The sequence below is a fragment of the Amia ocellicauda genome, chromosome 3 (assembly GCF_036373705.1).
Source record: "Amia ocellicauda isolate fAmiCal2 chromosome 3, fAmiCal2.hap1, whole genome shotgun sequence".
Lineage (NCBI taxonomy): Eukaryota > Metazoa > Chordata > Actinopteri > Amiiformes > Amiidae > Amia > Amia ocellicauda.
This window is the reverse complement of record NC_089852.1, coordinates 49,375,354-49,401,533: the sequence shown is the minus strand read 5'-3', so window position 1 is coordinate 49,401,533 and position 26,180 is coordinate 49,375,354. Positions and strand designations below refer to the sequence as shown.

The 26,180-nt window shown below is 39.6% G+C and overlaps 2 protein-coding genes across 4 annotated transcripts; both read right to left on the bottom strand.

Moving 5' to 3' along the window:
• Positions 1 to 874: 874 nt before the first annotated feature.
• Positions 875 to 22,318, bottom strand: ltn1 (listerin E3 ubiquitin protein ligase 1). Its single transcript, XM_066699858.1, has 30 exons — positions 22,165 to 22,318; positions 20,829 to 21,032; positions 20,425 to 20,523; positions 19,604 to 19,834; positions 19,207 to 19,259; positions 18,628 to 18,808; positions 17,949 to 18,122; positions 17,188 to 17,378; positions 16,376 to 16,523; positions 13,917 to 14,726; positions 13,416 to 13,457; positions 12,867 to 13,056; positions 12,304 to 12,543; positions 11,863 to 12,016; positions 11,380 to 11,530; positions 10,929 to 11,133; positions 10,529 to 10,691; positions 10,150 to 10,254; positions 9,873 to 10,015; positions 9,070 to 9,205; positions 8,819 to 8,963; positions 7,423 to 7,636; positions 6,748 to 6,985; positions 6,582 to 6,656; positions 6,152 to 6,338; positions 5,350 to 5,521; positions 4,346 to 4,566; positions 3,786 to 3,980; positions 3,057 to 3,224; positions 875 to 2,628 (listed from the first exon to the last, which is right to left on the bottom strand). Exons 1-30 carry the CDS (start codon positions 22,204 to 22,206, stop codon positions 2,566 to 2,568), a joined length of 5,340 nt encoding a protein of 1,779 aa, XP_066555955.1. The 5' UTR covers positions 22,207 to 22,318; the 3' UTR covers positions 875 to 2,565.
• A 244-nt stretch (positions 22,319 to 22,562) lies between these two features.
• rwdd2b (RWD domain containing 2B) lies at positions 22,563 to 26,164 on the bottom strand. Of its 3 annotated transcripts, none has more exons than XM_066699855.1 (5): positions 25,978 to 26,164; positions 25,286 to 25,505; positions 24,910 to 24,977; positions 24,093 to 24,461; positions 22,563 to 23,593 (listed from the first exon to the last, which is right to left on the bottom strand). In XM_066699855.1, exons 2-5 carry the CDS (start codon positions 25,490 to 25,492, stop codon positions 23,359 to 23,361), a joined length of 879 nt encoding a protein of 292 aa, XP_066555952.1. In that variant the 5' UTR covers positions 25,493 to 25,505; positions 25,978 to 26,164; the 3' UTR covers positions 22,563 to 23,358. The 3 variants fall into 3 exon arrangements, with proteins under 3 accessions (XP_066555952.1, XP_066555954.1, XP_066555953.1); XM_066699857.1 differs by having other exon boundaries at positions 25,286 to 25,549; positions 26,063 to 26,164; XM_066699856.1 differs by having other exon boundaries at positions 26,063 to 26,164.
• Positions 26,165 to 26,180: the final 16 nt, after the last annotated feature.

Below are 26,180 nucleotides of genomic sequence, written 5' to 3'. Positions count from 1 at the left end.
AGCAATGCAGATATTTTACATGTAAAGCGAGTAATGCTGGATAATTGGCCATTACTTAAGGCATAGATTTCAAAAGAAAAACCAAGGCTGTACTTTGTATTCCAAGCCAATACAGACCATGTTTTTCTTGACTACCTGTTCGTCACAGATAAGCACAGATGCAGCTTGTATCTAATGGCTGTGTTTTAAGATCTAACATAACCAATTGAGGAGGATAAAAAAAATAAAGCATATTCCCCTTGTTTTATGAAGCCATCCATTTAAGTTCAGTTAAAAAACAACATAAAAAACACATCTGTCTTGACACTCTTCAACCAAGAGCAAAGCAGGCAGCAAGTCTCTCACACAGAGTTTTCACAATCTGGAACAAACTCCCCAGCGATGTGGTTGAGGCTGAAAATGTGGGAACATTCAAAAATAGACTTGATAGGATCCTTGGATCACTTAGTTATTAATGGACACCAAACGAGCATGATGGGGTCGAATGGCCTCCTCTCGATTGTAAACTTTCTTATGTTCTTATGTTCTAAGCTGTGGAACTGAAGTAAAAAAAGGTAGACACTTCTTGTATGACAGCACTGCAAGAATAGAAATACCAACCTTTACGGTTTCATAATGATGATGATCAAAAAAAAAAGGAAACCTCCAATTGTAATGAGATTACAATAAACTGATCAACCTTTTCAACCTATTCAAGAACTGAATAAGTTGAATAACTTGGAATAATCAAAATGCTGAAATCATAAGATAGTTGAAAATACAGCCTTGGGCTTATTAATATAAACCAACCCTTAACTACTTTCTCACTGTAATCCCATGAGTAATATGCACATACATATGCAACACAGTATATACCAAACATTCATGGACAAAATTAAGTGTTAGACCACCGTCATTGTTTATTTCACAGCAATACCTCCAAAGGCAACTAAGCAGAAACCAGAAAATAAAGACTATTTTTTTTTTTTTTTTTTTTTTTTTTAAATCAAATCAATTTCAAGCAGTGTAACCTTTAGTTCACCTTGTGATTTTGTGATTTTTTGTTTTTCTTCTAACGTTCAGGGATACTATTAAATATTTACAGATCATAGACAATATCCTGGCCCTCCAGTCTTTGATCAAGTGCTGTTTTCATCTTGACAATGCTGTCTTGTGAAAGGACACGCTTGATCGTTCCATATATCAAGTATTCTTTACATAACAGCTACCTCAGCAGCTAAAATATACAAAAATAAAAATCTTGGCACTCTCCTGCAGATTTCTCACAAGAACAAACAACTGTTCTGCAAAGCCAAAGATAACACTCCCCATGTCCCGCTCTCATGTATAGGTACTGAGTGAGAATCTCAAACTTTTGTGTGTGTGTCAACCACAAACTTATAAAGGTTTAATAATACTGAGAGGGAGTGTGTAGTGAACGCACTGGGAATTCATTGGTTAATTCAAAGGCAGCTAGGATTACAATAAAGTTCCAGATATTCTGTTTGTTTCACAACATTACACTGTAAGAGATATAAGCCATTCTACCACAGGGAGGGAAAGACTCTGAGGTGTGCACTGTACTACCTCCCACCGTGCCGGATGAAAACAGGCAAAGACCTGCTTAGATGGGCACCATCTGTCTGGACCCAGTAGTAGAAAACAGTCACCAACAGGTAAGGTAAGAAAAGAGGGCACATTTATGTATCAAACAAGGGACATTTATTGGACGAGTCTCAGGATTTAAACAGATGCATTTTCGGCTAGTTAACTGCTACACAATTTGATTGCAAAATAGTCCCTTGTCATCAAAGCAATTGCATGGTTCTAATGAGTGCTTTCCAAAAGCTTCTCTCTATATGCAGCTTTTACATTTCAGAAGTTGGATGTGCAAAAAATAATGAAGAAAGCATGTTCTTTATAATTTTGTTTTAAAAACTTTGGATTCTTTCACTGTTTTAAGTATAATCACTGATGAATTAATTAATCCATGCAGTTGATCAATATAGATCACTTACTTCTTGGTATTTCATGGCTTCCCAATTAAGAAAAGACCAAATCATTTTAACCCCAATTCCCCTACCCAATCCTTAGGATTCCCCTTGTGTAATCGTGTTTGGGAGCAAGTGAGCATATTTGTAATTATCTCTCAGTCCTACATTTCGGAAATACACTGCATTCAGTTTACAGTTGCCCCAAAATATAATAAACAAGACTCAATTCTTAATTTCTGAAAAGTAACTGTTGATCCAACATAGCTATTTGAACCCAGCTGGTGGAATTCAATACACCTTTCTAATTGAAATGATGTGAAATCCAGTATTTGGAAAGGATTAATGCTAATGTCCTGCCCAACCTTAAGAGCTCACAACGGTTACAGATTAAAATACAAAAATCTAGGCACACGTGTAGTACAGTAATAAAGAGCTCAAATGGAACAAAAACCTAAGGAGACAAGGTGTCCCAAGGACTGGGAAAAACGATATCAGCCATCCTCAAATTATAGTGACTATAGGTTCAGTTAGATTCGGTATTTACAAATATACAAAACCAGACCCTTCCTCCATATCCACTCCGAATGACAGATTAGAAGAATGTTTCTCTGCACAGCGGACATGTTGACTTGTTGCTGGAAGTGAACCACTTGTACTGCAAAATGAAACAAGAGTCAGTAACTGTATGCTAAACATGTGAATGGTTATCATGACATAAGATAGAATATATTTTTTATTAGGTCTGAGAGTTAGCAGATGGCAACACCATGTAGATATTCAGAAACCAGCTGCACATCAACCAGTGCCGATAATTCATAGTGACCCACCATGTTGAAAACCATGATAAACAATGACACAGGGCTGCACATTTATCAAATTTGGTTCTATCGTTTACAAATCAGCTTTGGCCAACAATAGTTGGGAAAATACAAGTTTATCATATGATATGTAAATTGTTTTATATAACCACTATTGAGAAAAATAAAACAACATTTTGAACAAGTGTAAATACATAGTTACTTTCTGAACAATTTTGATTGGTCTAACAAAAGGGGGGGATATTTTGGTCACAGCCTTTCTTACCAGACACGCCGAGTGGAACTTCTTCTTGCAGGTCCTGCAGGCCTTCTTTGGAAGAGAGTAATTAGAGCCGTGGATGACCGAGAAGCAGATCATGCAGTCCTCCACGCCCTCAAAGCGCTTGTCAACGTTGTTCTTCCACAGCGCCAGGCCTTCCATGATGCTGCCGTTCTGCCACGCACAAGAGAATGGGTAAAGATTGGCACTCTGTTTCTACCACATCACTTGCTGTTGACCAGAAGGGTTCAGTTTTCATCAGCAAGTAACACATCCTACCATGGCATCATGGGGTATGTTGTGTAATGGAAAAGGTGTTGTATTGTCACTGCTAAGGTAGTGATAGTGAGTACTGTAATCATGGGTCCATTAACTTAGCATCATTTAGAAAAGGGAAAACAAAAACTGCATCTGTTAATTAGCAGCTCTGTCTCAGTCACTCAGAGCCCCAGTGGAATATTAAAAAAGTCAATTTTCCAGTTTGAAATACCATTATACATTTAATGCAGTTAAAGACTAAAAATAAGATTAGCATCACAATTGCAATTTAGTTCTAAATTAATTGAAAGCTAACCAATGTCTCAATAGATACAAACAATTTGGATTTTTTCCAAAATAGAAGTGGCCAGAAAACCTTGAGACAATGTACCGGAATCCTACCCAGACATTTTCAGACATTTTTCATATTCATATCCAAATACATGCCGTAAAGGACGATAACCACACACATTTTACCTGATGGGTGAGGTAAGTACTGAGCTGAAGCATCCAGTTTCGCCACTGTTGAACGGCAACTCCAACCCGTCTGCCGCTTTCTACAGAAATGGAGCCTAGAGGATAGTTCTGCGGCAGCTGGATGACCAGCTCAATGAATATATCATCCACGGAGTAGGTGGCAATCACTTCTCGGGTGGTAGAGCGAGCCTTCACCTGGCAAGAAACCGAACACACCCACAGAAAGCCTTAGAAATGCAATTATCTGGGATGCTTTGTAAAATAAAAGTTCGGAAATGTCGAGTCAAATACAGAAAATCTATGGTGTGTAACTAAACACTTGGGTCAGGAATGAGATCTTACAACAACAGTAAATCAAAGATGATACGATTCTGAGATGATACAGACTACAAACTGTACATTTATTTATTTTCGGTGCTTTTGTTGTAAACATCTTGAATATGAACTCCTAGCACATGAACACAGAGACAAATGTAAACAAAACCTGAAAAGCTAGAAACTGTGCACACACAAAGTCAGAACAGAAGGGACAATTCAAGTAAACAAAAAACAAAACGTACGGTCATGCTGTCAAACGTCTGGGTGCTTGTGTGTACTGACGCGATCTCCTGGGAGGACAGCACGTTGCTGACGTATTTGCTGGTGAATTTGTCCACGGTGTTGAAGACACGCTTCTCCTGGCCATTCCACCACAGGCGCACCATGGCTGGCAGGTCTTTCAGGGTGCTGTAGTAGACTGAGCAGGCCAAGTGGGGAATCTCCCAGTTCAAACCGTCTGTTTCTGAGAGCAAGACATGACATTACCGCAACTGGAAACTGATTGAGTTCTCTATCGAGTCCTGTGCCGTTCTATAATTAGGATCATTGGTGTTCAGCTTCTACTCCTACCCCAACAGTGCTGAATTAATGGACTTAAACTGAGCTCTCTTTCACTTGCTAAAGAAATAAACAGCATGCCAAATACTTTCATTACTCCAACTCCAGGGTTTTGCTGTGTGGCAAATTGACTGCAATTTAAACTGTATCCTCCTGACTACAAACACTTCAGTCCTCATGTTTTTTTTTTTTTTTTTTTACTGCTTCTGCTGTGGTTTTATTTGCCAAGTTTAATAAGTCACCCAAAGTGAGAAAAATATATATGATTGTTATTTCTTACTTTAGCCGTGACTACATTCTCAAGTCTTACAATTAAAATAAAACCATAGGGGGAAATCAAAATAATTGAGGATATTTCATCAAGGTCAGATTATTTTGTCCCACTTGGAACAGCATTCCCAGACTGACCTTGGTGAACCGACAAACTGTACGACTCCAAAACTGGGGTGTCACTGGCCTGTTGCTCGTTTTGAGAGCGGTAGACGTACGTGCCGATGGGATGCCAGCAGGAACTGTCAGGTTCTGTTTATCGCACACATTCCCAATGGTGCCCTGGCCAATCCCTACCCTCACTCCCTGTGGAGGCTTTTATTACAGGCACTAGTTGGGATGCCTGACCGATAACATAATACTGTGTGGAAGAGAGTGCGTGCGCGACAGACATTTCTCCCACCGTTGTTGAGCTTACTTTGCACAGACAGATGTAGGCTCTCGGTGAAGAAGGTCCTGCTGTCCTTGCCAGCTGGCTCTGTCATCTGACCGGGGTACAGCGGGTTGTCGGGCATCAGACGGAAAAGGTGGAAGAGCAGCTTGTGCAGAGATCTGCATTTACGCAGATAAAGGGAATACTGCACTCGCAACTGTGGCAAACAGAAGGGCATGCAGTTAGCAGAATATAAAACCAATACACAGACACACCAGGAGTCAGATTCCTCCTGCTCAGAAATGCTTGTGAAAGGCATTTGTTCACCCACAGATGCTGCTTTATACACTAAATAAGTTGGATTCCCTTTGGAAGGCGAATAGTTAAGCGATAGCCATTGCTCGTCCAAAGCATGGCTGTAATACATTTTTGCGATACACTTTCAAATCAATTTAATTTCTCAGTCTCAATCTCCATGAGAAATGAAGGGCAGTTTAATAACCTAAGATCAATAACACACACACTCAAACTTTGCTTGATAACGACAGAAGCAGACTGAAATCCAATCCAAACAACATCTTTCCAGTCCAAGTGCATTTAACCCTTTAGGACCCAGTGTGTATGGCTGAAAAAAAAAAATCACATTATCTCCATTTAACAGGCCTCTGTGTGTGCCATCTATAACACGCCAATTCCCTTAGGGTTAAACCGACTGATGGTGTTAAAAACTTCAACAAGATTAAGGTGAAAAATCACAGTCCCTCGCTTTTCCATCCAAAATCATATGAAACCAGACAGATTCTGTTTAATTAAACATTTGCTTCAATAACGAAACAAACCAACTTACATGAGAGGAAGAAGCCTTGAAGAAAGTCAAAATCAACTTCCACGTCAGCAGATAGCCCAGTACACAGCAGTACTCATCACTTAAGGGCTGGACAACTGCAAACTCGCCGACCTGAACTCCACCGAGAATGTTATCCAGTAGCTCCTCCACGGCAGCAAGGATTGACATCATGGCTTCGGGCGGTGATCTCCATTTTGAGACAAAGGATACAAGCTTTATGCTAGTCTAATTTAGTGTGTAAGTACTGTAATTGCCAGGATACATACATACATACATACATACAACATATTACACAATATTAAGTCAAGAAGATCAGCCTCAGGTGACACTTAATAAAAATGTGTGATTGAAAGATGTGGAAACTAAAGAAATAATAGCACATTTGAAACAAAGAAAAAGGTGTATTCAAAATAAACAAAAACCCACTCACAGACATGGTTCTTCCTCCTCCTCATCCTCAGATCTGGCGTTGTCACTGTCAGACTCTGGGAGCTGCGGCATCACTCTATAGGGAGAGAAATCACGTGAAAGAACCGTTACTATAAAAATAAATATATTAGAAGATTAATCAATTGCACACAGAAGACTAATCATACTTGTTTAGGATGTGGAACGCTGCGATTTGGACGGGCCTGGCTTTAAACAGCAGCAGCGGTGTCAGGGTGTTCAGTAACGTCTGCAGTTTGTCAGGTAGGTTCGTTTTCTGGCCCGCCACAAATTTCGGCTGCAGTTTGTTGTCTGTCAGCTGCTGAAGCGGAATGTAACTCAGAGCGATGCCTAAAGACTTCAGAACCGGAAGAGGGAATAGGGGATCATCCGGCTCGGTGAACTCTTCTACAGAAGGAAAAATAAAGTTGAGTTCATATTTGTAACACATGAACTGAAGAGTATATCTATAATGCGAATATATACATATAAATCAAAAAGTTCTAAGATATTGCATTCCTGTATTATAACCCGAGTAAATAGTAATGCTTACAAGCAGATTGAGAATACATTGACAATTTCGGTGCCAATGCTCAGCTATGGCAGCTAAAAAACAAGCCTGTCTAGCTCATTTGGTTGCGTGCCAATAACTAATTAAACCAAGTATTTAAATCCTGCCGTTTCCCAAGGGAGTCTCAAGTCTGCTTCAAAAACATGGCTGTATAATTTGTCCCAGCAACCATTTGTGTACAGACAGTGCCTCCTGAGAAGTTGAAGAGTCTGCATCAAAAGGATACCACAACTGCAGTAGTGAGCTGAAAAAGGACCAATCTGCCTATTCTCACCTGTGATCTTCACCAGCAGTGGCAGAAGCAGACTGTGTAGCCCTACGGTAAAGAACTCTTCCCATTCACCCATCAGGTTGACTGGCAGGCTGGGCACCACGTCGGCCGGGGGCGCTTTGAAAAACTCACTCAGCACCACAATTAACTCGCACGTCTGACACACAAACAGCTGAACCCAGGGATTCCAGTACGTTGCCGTGTTCTCACTAGCGGTCTGAAAAGGTAGAATAGTCACCTATCACAGCCATGTAAAATAAAAACAGCAAAAGACTTATCCATGTTGGTATAATACCTGCAGTTGTGCCTGAATCTCCACATTGCCCTTTTTTATTATTTTGTACTACAGCCTGTAAAGGGAAGTCTTTATGGACTTATATAAAGAAAGACTCACTCATAAACCTGAACTCAAACAGGAACAGAGACTGAAACAAAACAATGAAATAAAAAATACAAAAAAAGCTCTTGACATCAGAGAAAATGAAGCACTTCTACACAAAGATCGTTGGTATATAGAGTCAATTCCCGAGATATGTTGCACATGGTGAATCACTAGCCTCCTTCAAAATATAGCTGGATGGATCAATAAGCTGCTCGCACCCAGAAAGAAAGGCCAACTGACCTCATTTGTAACATTTCGTATTCTCTAGAATAAACAATATGCATCAAAGCATGCCTGGAATATACAGTGGAGTTAAAGGTTAAGATGCACACACTGTATACAAAACAACATGCAAGGGAATCCCATTATTTCAGGAAGAAATAAATCTACCTCTCCATTGCTTCAGCCCACAGTTTGCAGAAAAATCTAAACTTAAAGAACCATTTCTTCAAGCCCACACAGCTTTATTTGTGTGTGTCATATATATAAAACATGTTTTATTTGGGGGGGACAATATATCTAAATCCTTTTGCATAAGATGGGGTGGATGTATACGTTTCTGTATGTCACACGCAGTAAAATGTTCTCACGATGCCAAGTAAACCAAACAAAATGTACTTATAATATGTAATCTAATTTTCATTATTCATAAGAGGCTATAAAAAAATGGCCATTTCAATTTAGATGCCACAAAAGACATTTATGTCCCTGGCACTTATGTGGGCTAGACAGACACCTGTAAAATACCACCTGCCATTGAAGGCTTAAAAGCACCTGCATTGAAATTAAAACATCTAAATAACCTCTTCTAAATAATAGCAGTTTCTACGTAACTCTTAAGGCTGAACAACCGTCTTTTATTTCAGTGATTTGGGCCTTTTTACTCCAACATGGCATTATAGAAGCGGTTGTTCAACGGGATTTGAGAATGTCAAAGATGGTCTTGCAGGAATCATTAGCCTGTTGAAAAGACAATAGCCGTATTGAAATTCAGAGCAAACTCCCACACTGCTTTACCTCCAGCCAAGACAGCATAGAGCAGAGGATGAAATCCCAGTGAGTGTCTTTCAGGGAAGCCAGAGAGTGACCTGCCAGCCAGCTCAGAAAGCGAATCATTTCCACATTGAGAGCCAGTAGACTGGGAGAAGCCTCCTTTAGGTCACTGTGGACGGACAAGAAGATAACATCCACACCTAATCAAAACCAATTCTCAATGAATTGCAGACTATTTATTAGCCTTTGAAGATGCTGAATTATGAAATACTCACGAGCTAAAAATAAAGAATTCCTCCTTGCCATTCCGCCACTGCATCATTGTCATCAGAACCGCCAGTAAAACCTCCTGATCGGCAGTGGCTTCACATCTGAAGCAGCAATGCAGGACAGCGAGGCACCCAGGCCCACCTGTAAAGAAAGCACATGTATGGGATTTAATGGGGGGGGATCTTTAGCAGATATCCACAGTGGTAACCCTGTCAGATATTTTAGTCTCCCTTAATCTATTGTGTTTAGCAAAACTAGATATAAACTTGGTCATTTATATGCATAAAATAAGAAATGTCTTGCGTCCTTGTCATTAAGTGTATCAAAACATTAACGTTCTACTTAACAATAGTTAATAGGCTGCTAAAGGCAACTAAATGAGATCGCTTCGGACATCTGCTGCTTTAATATTCGTAATCATCGCAATTCGAGTTCCACAACAAGATAAACCAATCTATCCACACATTAGCCGAATATTAACAAGGAAATAACTTCCTCAATGTTAATATTATGTTCCATTGAAATACTGCTCAGTAAGCTTTAGCACTTTGGAGGCAGGAAAACCTAAATGACAAAATCACATACTACACTAGCTTCCTCTCCCCGTTTCCTAACAAGGACTGAAAAAAGAGTTGCAAAGAGATTCAACACAATTTGAAATTAATGGAATGGAAAAAAAAGGGGGGGAATCAATTTTACTTCCTATCAAATCATTCTTCAAGAAATAAGTTGTGTGGTTTAATTAACAGAGCTGATATCATTTGGTTTGGAAAGTGTAAATTGAAGGCTAAATACATTTAACACTTACTGCGAATGCTGGAGGGATCCGTCTCCTCCCAATTGAGAAGTTCTGCCACCGAAAGAGCAATTAGCGATTCTTTTTCCTCTTTCGGAAGAATTGAAGAGAGGGCTTGAATGGTGCAGAGGTTTTGATCATTCAGAGGGAAGAAACTGAGGAGGGAAACAAAAATAAAAAGTTATTGAAGTCCTGTTTTCTGTCACTCCCTTCAAACGAGAACAAAAACCAGTAAATAAAGTAAATTAAGCATATTTCAAATATATAATATAAATTTGACTTAATTTACCTCTCTACAGTTCCATAGAGTCGCTTAATGTCAGAAACACTGATTGTTCGGCTTTCAATGTATTTTGTCAGTGTCAAAGCCCACAACGAACCCTCCTGCAAGGACCTAATTTGAGGAAAAAGGAAAAACAGAATTTGAATGGGGGGAGAATGTGAATAAACTAACGTTTCTTTTTTTTCCCCGTTTTACTTTTAATTAAAATAAAGAGTTGACAGATGAAGAAAAAATGATCAGAATTGAGGAAAAAAAAAAGAATAAATTAAAAGAGTAAATAAAATGGAAAATGAACATTATTTACCAAACCAGCATACATATAAAGACATAACGGAAGAGCAATACAGACAAGTCAAAGTGGGGGCAAAAAAGTTTGATTATTCACCTAGAAAAAAGGGTTTCTAGAACATCGCACCACATGGTGCTTTCCGTTCTTATTCTCTCCTGGGTTACGTTCATGTCCTGAAGCATCCCATGGTACTCTGACACAACAGCTGGCAAATACTCCATTTCTTCACACCACTGCAGGGCGTAGAGGATTTCTGAAACTAATCACAAAAACACAAACACCCAGGGTCATTTCCTCATTGATTCATGGTTATCACAATTCCACAAACAAAGAAAACAGCATGACAAACAAACAAAAAGCCAACTCCATTGGAGGAAAGGCAACAAACGTCCAGTTTAAAAACACTGTTGGAATCATAATTACACTAGGCAAACACTTCCAAGGAGCCTATGTAAGAGAAAGACTTGTTATTTCTGAAGAGAATGTCTTGGCTTACTGGTGTTCTGCATTTCAGAGAGATGAAGAGAGTGTTTCTTGCGACAGTCTTCCAAGTCCAGAGTGGTGAAGATGACCCTTCCTAAAAGTGCAGCGGCACAGAGGTGACTGGGAATATTGAGGGAGGCACGGAACTTCCACACGTCCATGCAAGGATATTCACAGGTCACCCTGAGTCTGCCGGACAACAGAGGGGCCTTCAGCCACTGCACCAAGGGCCACAAAAAAAGGTTAAAATACAGCTGAAAACAAATCTATATAACATGAACAAGTTAAGAGATCATGCTCATGAGGAACATTACTCAACACCTAGATCTTTTGTTATATGTCCTGTGTGCCAGGGACAAATAACCAGAAAAGTTAGCATACATCATATAAGAGCTGCATGAGATTACACTGCTTTGAATAACAGAACTAAAGATACATTAGTAGGATGAGTATTTTTTTTAAACCTGTGGAGGTAGCGCCCGTCTCATTTTCTTCCATTCCAGGTCAGTGGGCGTTAAACAGCAGATGAATTTCTCCAAAAGATTAAAGCAGGCTTGATTGGTCTTGATGAGGGTTTCTGCCAGGCTCTGCACAGCTGCCACCAGTACTTGCAGGCTGAGGAAATCAGAAACCTTTCGTAAGCAAGCAGTGACAAAGTAATCCAAGATCTCACTAGTCAACAGCGCTTTGAGTCTGACATTTGCACGTCCTGTAGATGGTCCATTGGTAAGATATTCTGCTGCATCAATTGACGAGACTTTATGCTTCACATTTACACGATACATTGCCCAAAAACTGAAATGCTTGATAAGTAAATATAGGCAATACTGCCATGTCAGTTTCTCGCCATTACAAATTGAAACCATTGTGCGTACCATTAAAAACATTTGAGTCCCTGGTTTAGTTACACGAGCACAATGACCACCGATACATGAGGGAAGAATTACCTTTTAACACCAAACGATGAACTCAGAATCTGTTTCTTAACCCAGAGGGCAGCGCCGTGCAAGAAGGTCCCCTCGGTGAATTCCATCTCCGAGTGACTCAGCAGCGAGTGAACCCCAGCAGAACAAGCGTGGCTCAGCTTCTGCAGCAGGGAATCTGTCAGACAAGCCAGCATACAACAATCACTGAGAGCACTGAGGTTCCAGCTGCAGGGATTGGTACTGGGTTCAGAAATGGGTAATGCAGAACTTGTTGTCAAACGGATTACTTTGCGATCAGCTGTGTGTTAATATGAGCCTTAGCAGATATGCTTAATGAACATGTCATAAACAGTATAATAAGCGATTCTAACACTTGGTAGATACCAATAATAAATCAATATTAGTTGTAATATGACATATAGGAGATATTCAATTGAAGGTAAAACAATGTGGCGAGATTACCTGATAAGCGAGTGACATCCTGGCCCTGAGCACAGAGCTGGAACACGGTGAGCAGAAGATCCTCGGCCGACGACAGAAGCAGGCAGTCCTTCACAGAGCAGAAGAAGTTTGAGGCCACGTCACAGATGAAGGACACCAGAGGCTCAATGTTACCGGCGTCCGACAGGTCTTTGGCTTTCGACAGAGTGGCATGAAGCTTCGTGATGATTTTCTCCACGTAAGCTTCGCCGATGAGAGATTCTGATGGGAAAATGTTAAACCTGTCACCAAAACTGTAAGCAGCGGAAATGGTTATTGTATTACCCTTATGGAACCACATTCAACCTGCGCTAGAATCTGGCAGTTTTTTCATTGTTTCAACGTCCTCATATCATATATTTACAATGCTATGCTATTGCTTTTCCTGATTTATTAATGAAATATAAAACATTACCTTTTTATTAACCCTGTCTCTTAAAAGAAAAATGTTGGTTTATTTAAACATGCCCCTTAAAATACCCAGTGCAGTCAAAATAAAGCCAAACAATTTATTTCACCTATGCTAACATTAGTGATCCACTCACCATTGTGAATGTGCTGTGAGAGGGCCAAACTGATTAAAGCCCAGCTGTCCGAGTGGCAGGGCGTCAGAGAAGCGGTTTCTTTCAGCCCCATGTCACAGAGACCCTCTGCCAACTTCACCAACTTCTCGCCCAGCACATCTCCTTTCAGCCACCCCGACGTGGCTTCGAACTTAGCTGGGTCAGCACAGGCCTGGAATACAGAACATTAGCAGTCAGCATGCAGCTGCTCCCACATTCCCAAAAAATCCCCAAAGAGGTTAATATAATACAAGCAAACACAGCTCTACAGTCATAAAAAGCTCAATTATGCCGAAAACATCACATTTGACATTTTGGCAGGCGTTATGAATACAGGGATTAAACACGTCCGCCACTGGACAAAGAGACACAAATGTGAAATTAACAGAAGCTGATTCGGATGTGTTTTTAATGTTTCAACCATGATAAGTCAATTTCACTTGTCATGTCTTATATGAGGTTTGCAGGTTCCGATACAGGGAAAAACAAAAAAAACAACAAAAAAAAACCATGAATGCTTTTGTCACGCACCTTCTGGATGAATTGAAGTAGGATACTCCATTTAAGGTCCATCTATAAAAAAAATATATAAAACACAACAAAGAACAGATCATCACAGGGAACAAATGCATGAACTCAAAGCATACCAGAAGAGAGATCTCCACACTACATAGATGTATTAATGTACATTACACAAAAAGAAAGTTAAATACCTCTGATCGACTAGTTTTCAACAACTCATGTTGTTCTTGAAGCCCTACATTGAGCCAATAATTATATTTTTAGAGTTATCACTATACCTTCTCTACATTCAGTAACCTATGATAATATGATATGACATCTGATCGTCAGAATGAAGGACAAATAAAGAACAAAGCTCCAGTTAAAATCAATCGGAATTAAAAATAAAAGAGATCACCTTCACTTTTAATCCTCAAAAGAACATGATATCACAATGTATTTCTGATCATTTTCCTACAAGCATTTCCAGACCTCTGGAATTTCTTAAATGAAAATGAAAATTACAATGACCTCAGAGATGTGATCCAGAATTTGCTTTCTCTCCTCTTTGCTGTTGCAGCAGTGCAGGACACTGAAGACCATATTGACCAAGAAGTCGGTGTCTTTCCTGTGGTCTTCCTGGAGCCAGACCACAACTTTCTGGAGGAGAAACTGGACAGCAGGGTTCTGAGTGACTGTGTTCTCCTGCCCAACGCCTCCACCCAGGGTGGTCTCAGCTCCAGCAGCACGGGAATCCAGCAGCACTTCGAAAAGCCGGCGTGAGGGGAAGGAGCTGATGAGCAGGGAGAGGAACCTCAAGTGCTTCTCAGAGTCCTGCTCGTTCACATACACCATGTTCAGTTCAGCCAAATGGCAAACGAGGTCTTCCAAGTGCCCACTTTGCAAGGGAGACAACCCAGACCCTGCTGAGAAATCAGCCAGTGGTGCACACTTGTTCTTCTCCACCACCTCCTGGTCTTTACCACCTTCCACCTTTGCATCAGACCCCTCCAGATCGGAGAAGCAAATCCTTACACCCTTCTTCCTGCCCTGCTTCCCCCCTATGCTTCTCTCCGCTGGGTTCTGCATCACTTGCAATAAGGTGGAGACCCCAGAGAGTGCGTTTTCATCTGCATCTGTCCTGTCCACCTGTTGGATGCAGAGCCTTGTCAGCCCATCCCAGAAGTCTGTCAGGAGCCTGTGGAAAGTGTTCCCAGAGGAGCTGTCACTGAGACAGTTGTCCCGTTTCTCCCAGGAAACCAACATGTCTGTGATCTGGTGGAAAAGAGGGCCACTCTGAAGCCTAGGGTTCTTCAGGGCAGAGTCGACCAAAGGAAGGAGCTGAAAAGAACAAAGAACAGTTCTCGGTCAACAGAAATGTCATATATAAACAGTACTGTGCAAAAGTTTAAGTAAGAATATTTTCAAAAATAGACATGTTAATAGATTATATTTATCAATTAACTAAATGCAAAGTGAGTGAACAGAAGAAAAATCTACATCAAATCCATATTTGATGTGACCACCCTTTGCCTTCAAAACAGCATCAATTATTCTAGGTACACTTGCACAGTCAGGGATTTTGTAGGCATATAGTCAAGTGTATGATTAAACAATTATACCAAACAGGTGCTAGTGATCATCAATTCAATATGTAGGTTGAAACACAATCATTAACTGAAACAGCTGTGCAGAAGGAATAAAACTGGGGGAGGAACAGCCAAACTCGGCTAACAAGGTGAGGTTGCTGAAGACAGTTTACTGTCAAAAGTCATACACCATGGCAAGACTCAGCACAGCAACAAGACACAAGGTAGTTATACTGCATCAGCAAGGTCTCTCCCAGGCAGAAATTTTAAGGCAGACAGGTTTCCAGATGTGCTGTCCAAGCTCTTTTGAAGAAGCACAAAAAAACAGGCAACGTTGAGGACCGTAGACGCAGTGGTCGGCCAAGGAAACTTACTGCAGCAGATGAAAGACACATCATGCTTACTTCCCTTCGCAATCGGAAGATGTCCAGCAGTGCCATCAGTTCAGAATTGACAGGAAATAGTGGGACCCTGGTACACCATCTACTGTCCCGAGAAGTCTGGTCAGAAGTGGCCTTAATGGAAGACTTGTGGCCAAAAAGCCATACCCTCCAACGTGGCAACAAGGCCAAGCGACTCAACTATGCACAAAAACACAGGAACTGGGGTGCAGAAAAATGGCGGGAGGTGCTCTGGACTGATGAGTCAAAATTTGAAATATTTGGCTGTAGCAGAAGGCAGTTTGTTCGCTGAAGGACTGGAGAGCGGTACATGAATGAGTGTCTGCAGGCAACAGTGAAGCATGGTGGAGGTTCCTTGCAAGTTTGTGGCTGCATTTCTGCAAATGGAGTTGGGAATTTGTTCAGAATGAATGGTCTCCTCAATGCTGAGAAGTACATGCAGATACTTATCCATCATGCAATACCATCAGGGAGGCATCTGATTGGCCCCAAATTTATTCTGCAACATGACAACGACCCCAAACATACAGCGACAGTCATTAGGAACTATCTTCAGTGTAAAGAAGAACAAGAAGTCCTGGAAGTGATGGTATGGCCCCCACAGAGCCCTGATCTCAACATTGAATCTGTCTGGGATTACATGAAGAGAGAGAAGCAACTGAGGCTGCCTAAATCCACAGAAGAACTGTGGTTAGTTCTCCAAGATGTTTGGCTCAACCTACCTACCGAGTTCCTTCAAAAACTGTGCAAGTGTACCTAGAAGAATTGAATTTGAAGGCAAAGGGTGGCCACACCAAATATGGATTTGATGTAGATTTTTCTTCTATTCATCTACTTTGAACTTTGTTAATTTGATAAATATAATGTATTAACATGTCTACTTTTGAAAACATTTTTACTTTACAGCATTTTTTTCACACTTGCCTAAAACATTTGTACAGTCAATTTTTATCTTAAACTCTAGTGTCTATAAAAAACAAAATTCAGAATAAAAACGTACTTGGTCAGTGATGAGCATCTGCTGTATATTCTTGCTTTGCTCTTCTTCACTGGCATTTTGCAGAAGACTGAAGCGCAGACACTCGAGGGTTGCAAAGACGATCGCAGCACATTCTGAAGGACTGCTCACTGCACGCTCACTTGATAACCTGGAAGAAGTAATCAAGTTTGGCTGCGTGGAAAAATGTGATTGCACCAACATCGAAGTACAACAGGCTTTGTGCAGGCTTAACTAAAAGTAGGATCACTATCTATGCATTTTCTTGGAATAGTACCCAACTTCTTAATTTGTATTTGCTCCATCAAACTGCACTTTGTTGTTCTTCTATCTTGTGTAAAGCAATAGTTTGGTCTGTATTTTGATAGAAAATAAATAAACCCATCAAAGCCGAACCAAAATAGCTTTTCTTAAATGTGTGCTTTCTTTCCAACTTCATCAGATGTTGTGTATGTATGTTATGCAGTATGTTTTCCAGCATAACTCTGACACTTTGGAATCACTATAAAGAAATCAGATTACTGCTTGAAGACATTTCTACCGTAGCCCATTACATGATATTTTCCCAGATGAAATAAAACAGTTTTTGTTTTCTTTGTACTGCTGATTGTCAGTATTTATGGACTAGCTGGGATCTATTTGTTTAGTCAAGCGTGGGACATGAAGAAAAACTAGTTTCATAGAACTTCCAACTAAAGCCAAAACAAATGTACTAGCTTGTGACAAAGATTGAATTATTTGCAACTTCTCCAAGAGTTACTCTGATAACCATCAAAAGTGTCCTTAAATCTTCTTTTAAGATGAAGTTTTCATACCCAAGGATGATTGACGTGAAGAAAGTGTTATAAAACTCCAGCTTTGGGTCGGTCACTTCATCTGGTAATTTACTAATGAAAGGCAGCAAATTGGGATGCAAGACTGTAGCTAATCCTCTGCCTCCTTCTTTTAGCAATGACCACAGTTTGGGCATCACTCCTTTTCTGGAGTTAACATGTTTCCAGCAGTCCTGAAAAACAAAAGGAAAATGTTGAAAATACTAAAGAGCAACTGCAAAGTAAAATAACATTTTGAAAAAAAAATATATAAATCACTTGCATTTTGTTCTCTAAAACTCGACACCAAAATAAATTGCTTTTTAATGCAAATAGGCACAAGACAAAACTGGTTTGTGGAAAACAACAGCAGGTAAGGAATGATTTTCATTCATGACTGTGAAGCCATTTGATTCTTAAGCCCTTCATACATTTTAAAATATCATTATTCTATAAATGTCCACTTCTATATGCAAACAAACACCTGAAAACATTTTTTTTGCTAGAAAAGATCAAGAGCATTTAATCTCCAAGCTTGAAAATGTAGGTCTCCAAATTCTAGGAGGCCTATGGTACAAAAGCTTCCCGTCTTTTCAGATGCCATTTCTGCTGGAAGATCTGCTCTCACCTGACCCTTGATCCTTACATAATAAGTAAGCAAGTTAGTCAGAAATGTAGGACAAAGTACATCGGAGATCAATTACAGCAAGGAGAAGAAAAACAAGAAAAAGACCCTACAAGACAACGAATGAGCAAGACCCTACCGTGACATTAGAGAGGATGTGTAAAACTGCCTCCCACAGAGAGGGCAGGACGAGGGGGTCCGTGTCGTCCATGCTCAGCAGGACAGCGCTACAGGCTCGGCTGGCTTCATCCTGTATCAGCTCTGGCGTGTGCTCGCAAAGAGTGGCCACTGCTTCGAAGAATGCCCCTCGGATCTAAAAGAAAGTTAAACATATGCTTATTGTAGACCAGTAATGAACTAATGTCCCCGGTTCATTTACCGCTCAAACCGGGAAATGACATTCAGATTCATGCGGTATGCCTGCCTGATATGAACATCAAACTCCTGCAAACACCAGGGGCTGGACCCCCACCTCACCCTCGGAAACAAGTAATAATAAACAGAAAACAAGTAATAATAACACAAATTGTGGATTAATTTTGAATCCACAATTTGTGTTATTATTACTTGTTTTCCGTTTACAGTAGGGGAACCACCTTGTGGCTCACCATCTTTTGGATCAGACCCATTTTAGATCAATTCAAACCCATTATAGATCAATTTCAAATGAAAGCAGGTGTTGTAAAGCCCACTGAGTCTCTGGAGAAAAGAAATGGCATTTGTCTTGATCTCTGCACTACAGAGCTCAATACATGATGCTCTATAAAAGGTGAAATTGGGCCGAGCAGAGTCGACACAGTTTAGCAGAGAAAAACTACCTGTGGGGTCTTGTGCTTGCTGTACTTCCAGAATTTGTTTTGTGAGATGAGATGCTTCAGCCTCTCTGTCAGTGTGTCGATTTCCTGTTTCGGGAGCGTGGCAAGGAGCTTCTTCACAGCTAAAAGGGAGCTGGTCACCAGACGGACGTACTTGGCCTCCCTTTCCTCCTCTGGAACACTTCTGAGCACAGGGAAAAACCAAAGGTTTATAAAGGGTTCTCTGCGCCTTAAGAAACATTATCTTACCAACACATCATCAGGCACAAGGCATGAAATCACTAATAAGATGCTCAAAAGGCATAAATTCGCAAGACGTTCAACACCATAGATGCTGAAACATTACTTTTGTCTGGATGCTTTGCTGTGACAATGTTTGCATCCTTTTCTGAGAAAACCATAGTTTTTCCTAGTATTGTTTTTTGGCTTCCTTCATGTTTATATAAATTCTCTTCCATTGCAATAAAGATATTACATTTTCAATTTGAGATTTCTTCTTAGATGGGCAGTGAAAAGATGTTTATAAAAATGTTGGGATGATGCCTGTACAATAGGATGATATTGAAAAGGGATACAACTTACTGGGGGTCACTAAGGGTCTCTGGGGTTTCCTTTAGCAGATTATCTTGGAGAATCTAGAAATAAAATCAAAATCCAGGTTAAAAACCAAATGCGCTGAGATGAAAGGCCTAAATGACTGTATACAGGCAAAAGGAAGGAAAATCAAAACAAGCTTTTAAACCTAGTGTGGACAGCACTGCATCAGAGTCTACAGTGATCTACTTAGTGTTTAATCAGTTAATAATGAAAAGAACGGAAATAAGGATTGTGTGTGTTAAAACTTTGTAGATTTTACAAGAGACTTCTGCTTGGAAGATCTGAAATGGATGAAAAGGCTGTGCAAAATGTTATCATCCCATTGGGAGTAGGATAAAGAAAACAGTGTGCATCTGTGTGCGAACAGCTGAACTGTACTCACATTCAGGACTTCTTCCTTGCAAAAGGCAAGAGCCTCCGACTGCTTGCTTAGTGGAAAAGCAGCTTGAAATGCCAGGCTGGCGGCTGAAGCTGCAGGAGAGTAGGTGTCACATTGTGCGATCAGCCAGTATCCCATGATGCTTTTCAAATATGGGGCCAGATTCCTCTTGACTTTAAGAATTAGCTGCTCAAAAGCCTGCTGTGTGGCTTCACGGACTCGACGATCATGATCCTGTTGAAACAAAACACAGCACACCGTTGCATGTTTCTTTCATATTGAGCCACTGTTTGAACCCAAGAAAAAGGTACAGTCTATATTCTTTTTAATGAACGATAAAGCTTTTGGTATTTGAATTTGGAATATGAATAGTCAGAATGCCTAGTTCACAATACTAGGATTTAAAACAAAGGGCTATTATTGCATTATTGCATTCTTGTGCTTTGCTCATTGAAAGGCCAGTACTCCTCCTTTGACTAAATTAGTTTTTCAATCAGACCTGCAGAACAATGTTTTAAATACGGTTACATTCTGTAAGAGATGGCAAAAGTTGTAAATCTGACTTTTTATGTGCAAAACCTTGTGGGCTGCATTTCTCATTAGATGGGTGATAGAAACACTTACACTTGTATAAGCATTATGATATGCATATAGAGTTAATGGTTTGGTTGAAAATATTAAATGTGTGTAGAAAGGAAGTAAACTGCAGAACAATTTGAACTTGAATTTTGCATGGCACATTTTTTCAATACCCCGCAAAAACACTTCAAATCAGCATATTTATTTAGAATAAATCAATAATAAACGTAAGTCCCCAGTCTTACCACTGAAATTTTGCAATAAATCCGAGGCCAGTATGGTAGAACACCCTTGACAATCTCCGTCTCTCTCTCCTTGCACATTGCACCAAATTCTTGCACAGCCTTGAGGGAGAGAATGTTTTTATTTTGGTTATTATTAAGTTAACGAACTAAAGATAACCATAAATAGGATCGCACCATCTGCTTGACAAGACACATCTAAGCCGTAGTCACAGAACAAGGTGAATAATCCAAGTTCTACAGAAGACCTAATAACAATTAGCTATTCAGAAAATGTGTTCTTATCCAGCTTTATGTGCAAACAATGTTGAAATAAAAGCCCAAAGTAATCAAATGACTTGTCAACTCAATCAGATCTTTCAAACATCTGAGGAAGATTAAGAAAACAAAAAGAGGGCAATGCTTACCTTTAATTTTGTCACTGTGTCTCTTTTAGACAGTTTGCGCAAAACCATGCGGAAATCTGCATCTACCAGATTGTCAATTTCCTCGGCCCCGTAAACAGCAGGGACGTACCCCAGTTCAGTTGAGGATGTACCAAAGCCCACAAACCCAGGTACAGCACCCCTCTCTCTGGCCAGCAACTCTGCAGCCCTGCCACTACTGGAGGGCTATAAAGATAGGAAAACAGCTTATTTAAAATGTTATAAAATACAGAATGTCCATGATTTACCAGTAAAGCAATACAGTTTCTTGTCAGCAATGCAATACTTCTTTGTGTTAAAAGGAATATGGTTACATAGTTGTCCTGCATAAAAGAAAGAGAAGAGATATGATTGAAAGTTGTCCTGCATAAAAAAAGAGAAGAGATATGATTGAACAAAATTACTGTTTTTAAAGGCCAAAGAGCTTTTAGAAATTATAGTACAGAAGGAAAAATAATCATACCATACATAACATGCTTTGGGTTTATATACTTTGCATAATCATGATAAATATAGACTAGTATTTGGGTGTATAAAATGGTTTAATAAAAAGGACAATTATGCGGTCATATGCTGTGATTCAATAGATGGAACATCTGATGTGGGAAATCACTTAAGGAATCAATGTTGTAGAAAGATTTTAATAATGTTTTGTGCAACATCTGGGAAGTGTATTTCCCTTAAACTAAATTCAGTCTTCCGTACACAATTTACTGTAGACATCTAATTGACATCAAAAAGATATAATAACGGCTGAAAAGGTTATATTATTGCTGCGAGCCAAGTGAACAGATAGTTTTCTATACTATAATCGACATATTGTAAGTTCTTTATTGCAGTTTAAGTGCACCAACCTATACACAAAATGTGATGGTATACGTGTTTTTATGGGTTTTTTTTTATAAAGTTCGTTAAACTTTAAATGCTCGGTGTGGAAACGGTTTCGTTGGTTGGTTTCACTCCCATTGCCCATCCCATCACAGGTTCTGCTTTTTAACAAGTCCACTGGCAATATTTCGTCTTACTATATATCCCCTCAAACCTGGTCAAAGTCATTGATCAGCAGCATGTCCGTGGCTCAGCAGTCAACAACTAATACCTGTAATAGATATTTGATACCTAACTTTACACTTTTTAATTTCCAAAGCGATCACGTTTCCAATCCATTTGAAAAGCAGTGTAGACAGCCGTGTAAGAAAACTAGGATCGGTAGCTCAGTAAGCACAGGTGGTTTTTGGCAATCGTGGTCCTGGGGGTCGCAAACTGTGACAATCCACAAATGACTGGTGGCATTATGGAGGGGAAAACAGCCACTTACCCGAACATTTCCTTTGGTTCTCTGCTTGTTCTTCCCTCCCATGTTTTCATATGGGACAGGTTAACAGCGAAAGAAATGTACTCGCTGTCTTTTCAAACGACAACGGCCTGAGTTGAGACACATGAAATCCACTCCCGTATGCCAGCACTGCCAGTAACCAGGAAGTCTGTGTTGGACCCGGAAACACGTGTTGCAAAAGTGTGGCAAGAGTGTACACAGAAGACGCCATCTTTACTACTGGCATGCATTTTACTAAACTGTATGCTCACAGTACATTAATTCAACTGCAGAATATATATACTACGTCTAGCATTTCTTTAGGCTTTCAGGCAAGAGACAAGAGATGCAACTAAGTTTCAAGTTGTTATTGACCTACAAAAATGTATGCAAAACTCATGTATATTTTAAGTACCTCTTTCATGTGGTTTATTTTTGCAAAGACAAAGTTACTTATGGGGATGTGCAAATAAACAAAATAACACTAAGCCTACCCATACACATTAAAGTGAAGTTGAGCAATGAGGAGAGACACACATAGGTCAAACAGGCAACACAAGCTTAACTGAATATTAAAAGGGCACATAAATAATCACCACCCACAGATGAGGTGCATTAGAAGAGAATTGGTAATCGGATTCAACACATTAATCATATACCTTCCATGTGGCATGGACCAGTGAAATTAAGGTTGGGAAAGACCAAGAATAAAATGTAGGACAGTTTGTATTTATGTAAAAAAATAATCACAATTTGATTTTTTCATTTTATTTGAAAATGTGTATATGCATATTTGCATAAATGGTATGTATTTACCAGTTTTATACAAAGTGAATATAAAGTGTTACGAAGAAAAAAGTAATACCTAATAATAGTCCATTTCTGTTGAAAATATCCATAATTTAAAGCATTAATGGCATATACAAGATAGTTTACCATCAATATCAATACATTAAAAGAATTGTTATTTATTTTTACTTTTACAGTTCACAAGAAATTATGAAGCACTGGTTGTGAAATGAAGGACAGCTGATCACTGAAAAGGCATTGTGGGGCAGGGATCTTGAAGCCAGGACACCCTATGATTAGATTCAGGGAAGAGTGTCCCATTAAAACTATAGCACCTTCAACTTATCATTAATATGATCTTTTTCAAATGATGCTCTTCATTTACAGGGTGGGTTATATTATTCTATGCTACCTGCCTTCAATACCAAAGTACAGCTGAAAAACATCCCCACACCCTTTTTCATTCAGAAAATGATAGAGCTGCCCAAGGTCCATGTGGTTTCCTCTATTTCCTCGCGTATCAAAAATGGCCTCCTCGAAGCCAGTGAAACGCTGCAGGGAATCTGTACCAATGCCATCACTGTCCAAAGGAATGTCTTCTCGGTGACGAATCAGGATTCTCTGCCATGTTAATCGCCTTAACCTGCAAGCAAACAAAGATTTTTCAGTCTTGTACATTTTTGTATTGCCATTTCAAAACCAACAAAGTCACTTCATAACATACAGTACATATGAGAGAATGGTGCATTTTACAAGCCCTTCTGTTCACTGAATCATGAAACGTCTTACAAATACTGAGTGCAGTTAAAGTAGGGGATGCCCTTGAAAATAGGCCTCTTGAGACAGACACAGGCCTGGAATAAATCAAACTTCTAGCCTTCTACTTAATAAATCAGTTAGTGATAGTTGCTGTTTATTTACCAGATACTTCATGCTTCAACCCACTAGAAACTTATCATGAAGCACTGTATAAGCTATTTGTTTTTAGCAGTATATAGGTCAAGTTTTTGCTCTGATGTAATCCACTGTTCTACATTTTACACCAGAAATAACTGGGAATACAAAACATTTAAGAAATGGCACAGGGGGCATGATTACTGGTAATAAAACATTTCAAGACAAAAGATGAATCAATGACACACCTTGCCCAAAACTCCTCACAAGCAATCTGGGGTCCCTCTGCACACACAATGCCAGGCTTCCCAGGCATGCTGAACCCAGTCAACCCCAGCTCTTTGGACCAGTCCAGGATATTCTTCCTCTTCTGCTTGTTGTAAATGTGATGGCTGTAGATCCACAGTCGAGTAAACATAGCCCCCTGCCCTGATGGATCTTGCTTTTTGGCTTGCACAAGATCTGGAAGCAGGCCCTTATTCAGGTACATATGTGCATTGTCTTTGACCCATTCGATGGCAGCCAACACACACAGCTCTCCACAGCAGTTCTCTTTCAAGTACGCATTTAAATCAGTGTGTAAGTGAGTCTGTTGACTTCTGTTGAGCTCCGAAGACCTAACGAAAGAAGATTTTCAATTATGTACTACAGGGGTCACTCCAGCACAAATACACATGTTATTAGCTCATCTATATCTAAAATGGTTTATGGAAATGTTTCTACTTTTTCCTCATTTCCTTTATTAATTAAGCTAAATCCTAATGCTCAACTTTGTCTGTTTCATTCACATCACAGGAGCTAGAATTGTTTGTATCTGTTCACATGTAGTAGGATTGTGTCATAAAGGAATATAATAAAAACATGTAGTTTTTAAACAATTAAATTAGGATTTTATTTAACAGATTTATTAAAGACTTACAGTCAATATTCATGAGCACAATTCACCTGTTGGGATTTCAAAAATTGTAATGAGATGCCAATCAACTCTGCACCAACTCCTGCTGCTTAACGTAAATCACATTTATTCAGTTCAACCCTCTCCAGCAGGTGTTCCCTTTTACATACCTGACAGTTATTTCTGGTAAAACTGTGGGATAGTTGATCACATAGATGCAGGAGACAGAAAACACCACCTGAAATGAGAACCAAACTCTGGAAAGTGTGTACTGTGATTTCACATAGATCAAGTTAGTCCCCAAAATAGGAAAATAATCAGTAGAAATTGGTCCACTGTGTTAAGTTCCTTTTTGTCTTGAAAAAAGCAAAATGTTGACTTATTTTCCAAGATGTTATGACACAGACTTGAGAAATATGTATTTGACACAATAAAATAACCTGAACTTTTAAATAATTTTGTGTGATCCCTTATTTTTGTCTTGTTAGGTTTCTTTCATTAAAAATCAGATACTGTCTCACTTATCACACAGTGAACGCTATTTACCACATTTCCGCTGGCAGTGTCTAGCTTCTGTCGTACTGTGATCCGAGCCCTGGAGGTGGGCAGGGTGGCGGTTCTGCCTTCAGCATAGTCTCGGAGTTCTGCCACTGCCAGCTGGTCATCGATCACAAACTCCTCCTGGCTGGGGAACATACTGAGCAGAAGCTCAATCTCAGACAGCTGGGTGGCTGCTTCCTCAGCCCCAGCCATGACTGGGGATGTTCTGTTGGAGGAAACAGACAACAGGCGTGCTGTTCTTCATATGTTCTGTGATGGAAACATGTATTTCCACGTTTAGTTTCAAGTAGTTAGCTATGTGGATAGTTATGGCAATGGGCATTTGTCTCGGTTTACCATTTTGTAAGTTAACAACCTTAAGAAATATACAAAAGCAGATCACACCTTTAATCACCATTTGTTCAACAAGATCATGTATTAAAACAATGTATGCAATCCATGTATAAGTTAATTAGTCGATTGTGTAGCTCTTTGAGTTACTGTCAGACTAAACGTAGCCTATGCACATACACATTACATACACATATGGATTTCAGTGTTAAACATCTACACATTTAAAGGCAACATTAAAACCATATTGTTTTAAAATAAAAATGCATAAAATAAGTTATCACAAAGGGAAGCTTTATTGTTGTCACAAACAAACACGAGTTGCAAACTGAACTAGGCTGTGTTACCTATTCTCGATTTCCTCAATGCACGTCAAAAAATGACGTCATCCGTTCCTGATTTAGTCTTAACATACGGAATGGTGTAAATTACCTCAACGGCTATTATTGTTTTTTGATGATCACTTCATATATTTCTCATAACAGGATTCACCTGAACTAAACGCTTATGTGCTAGACTTCTTTAAAATATATATAATAGTAAACTACTT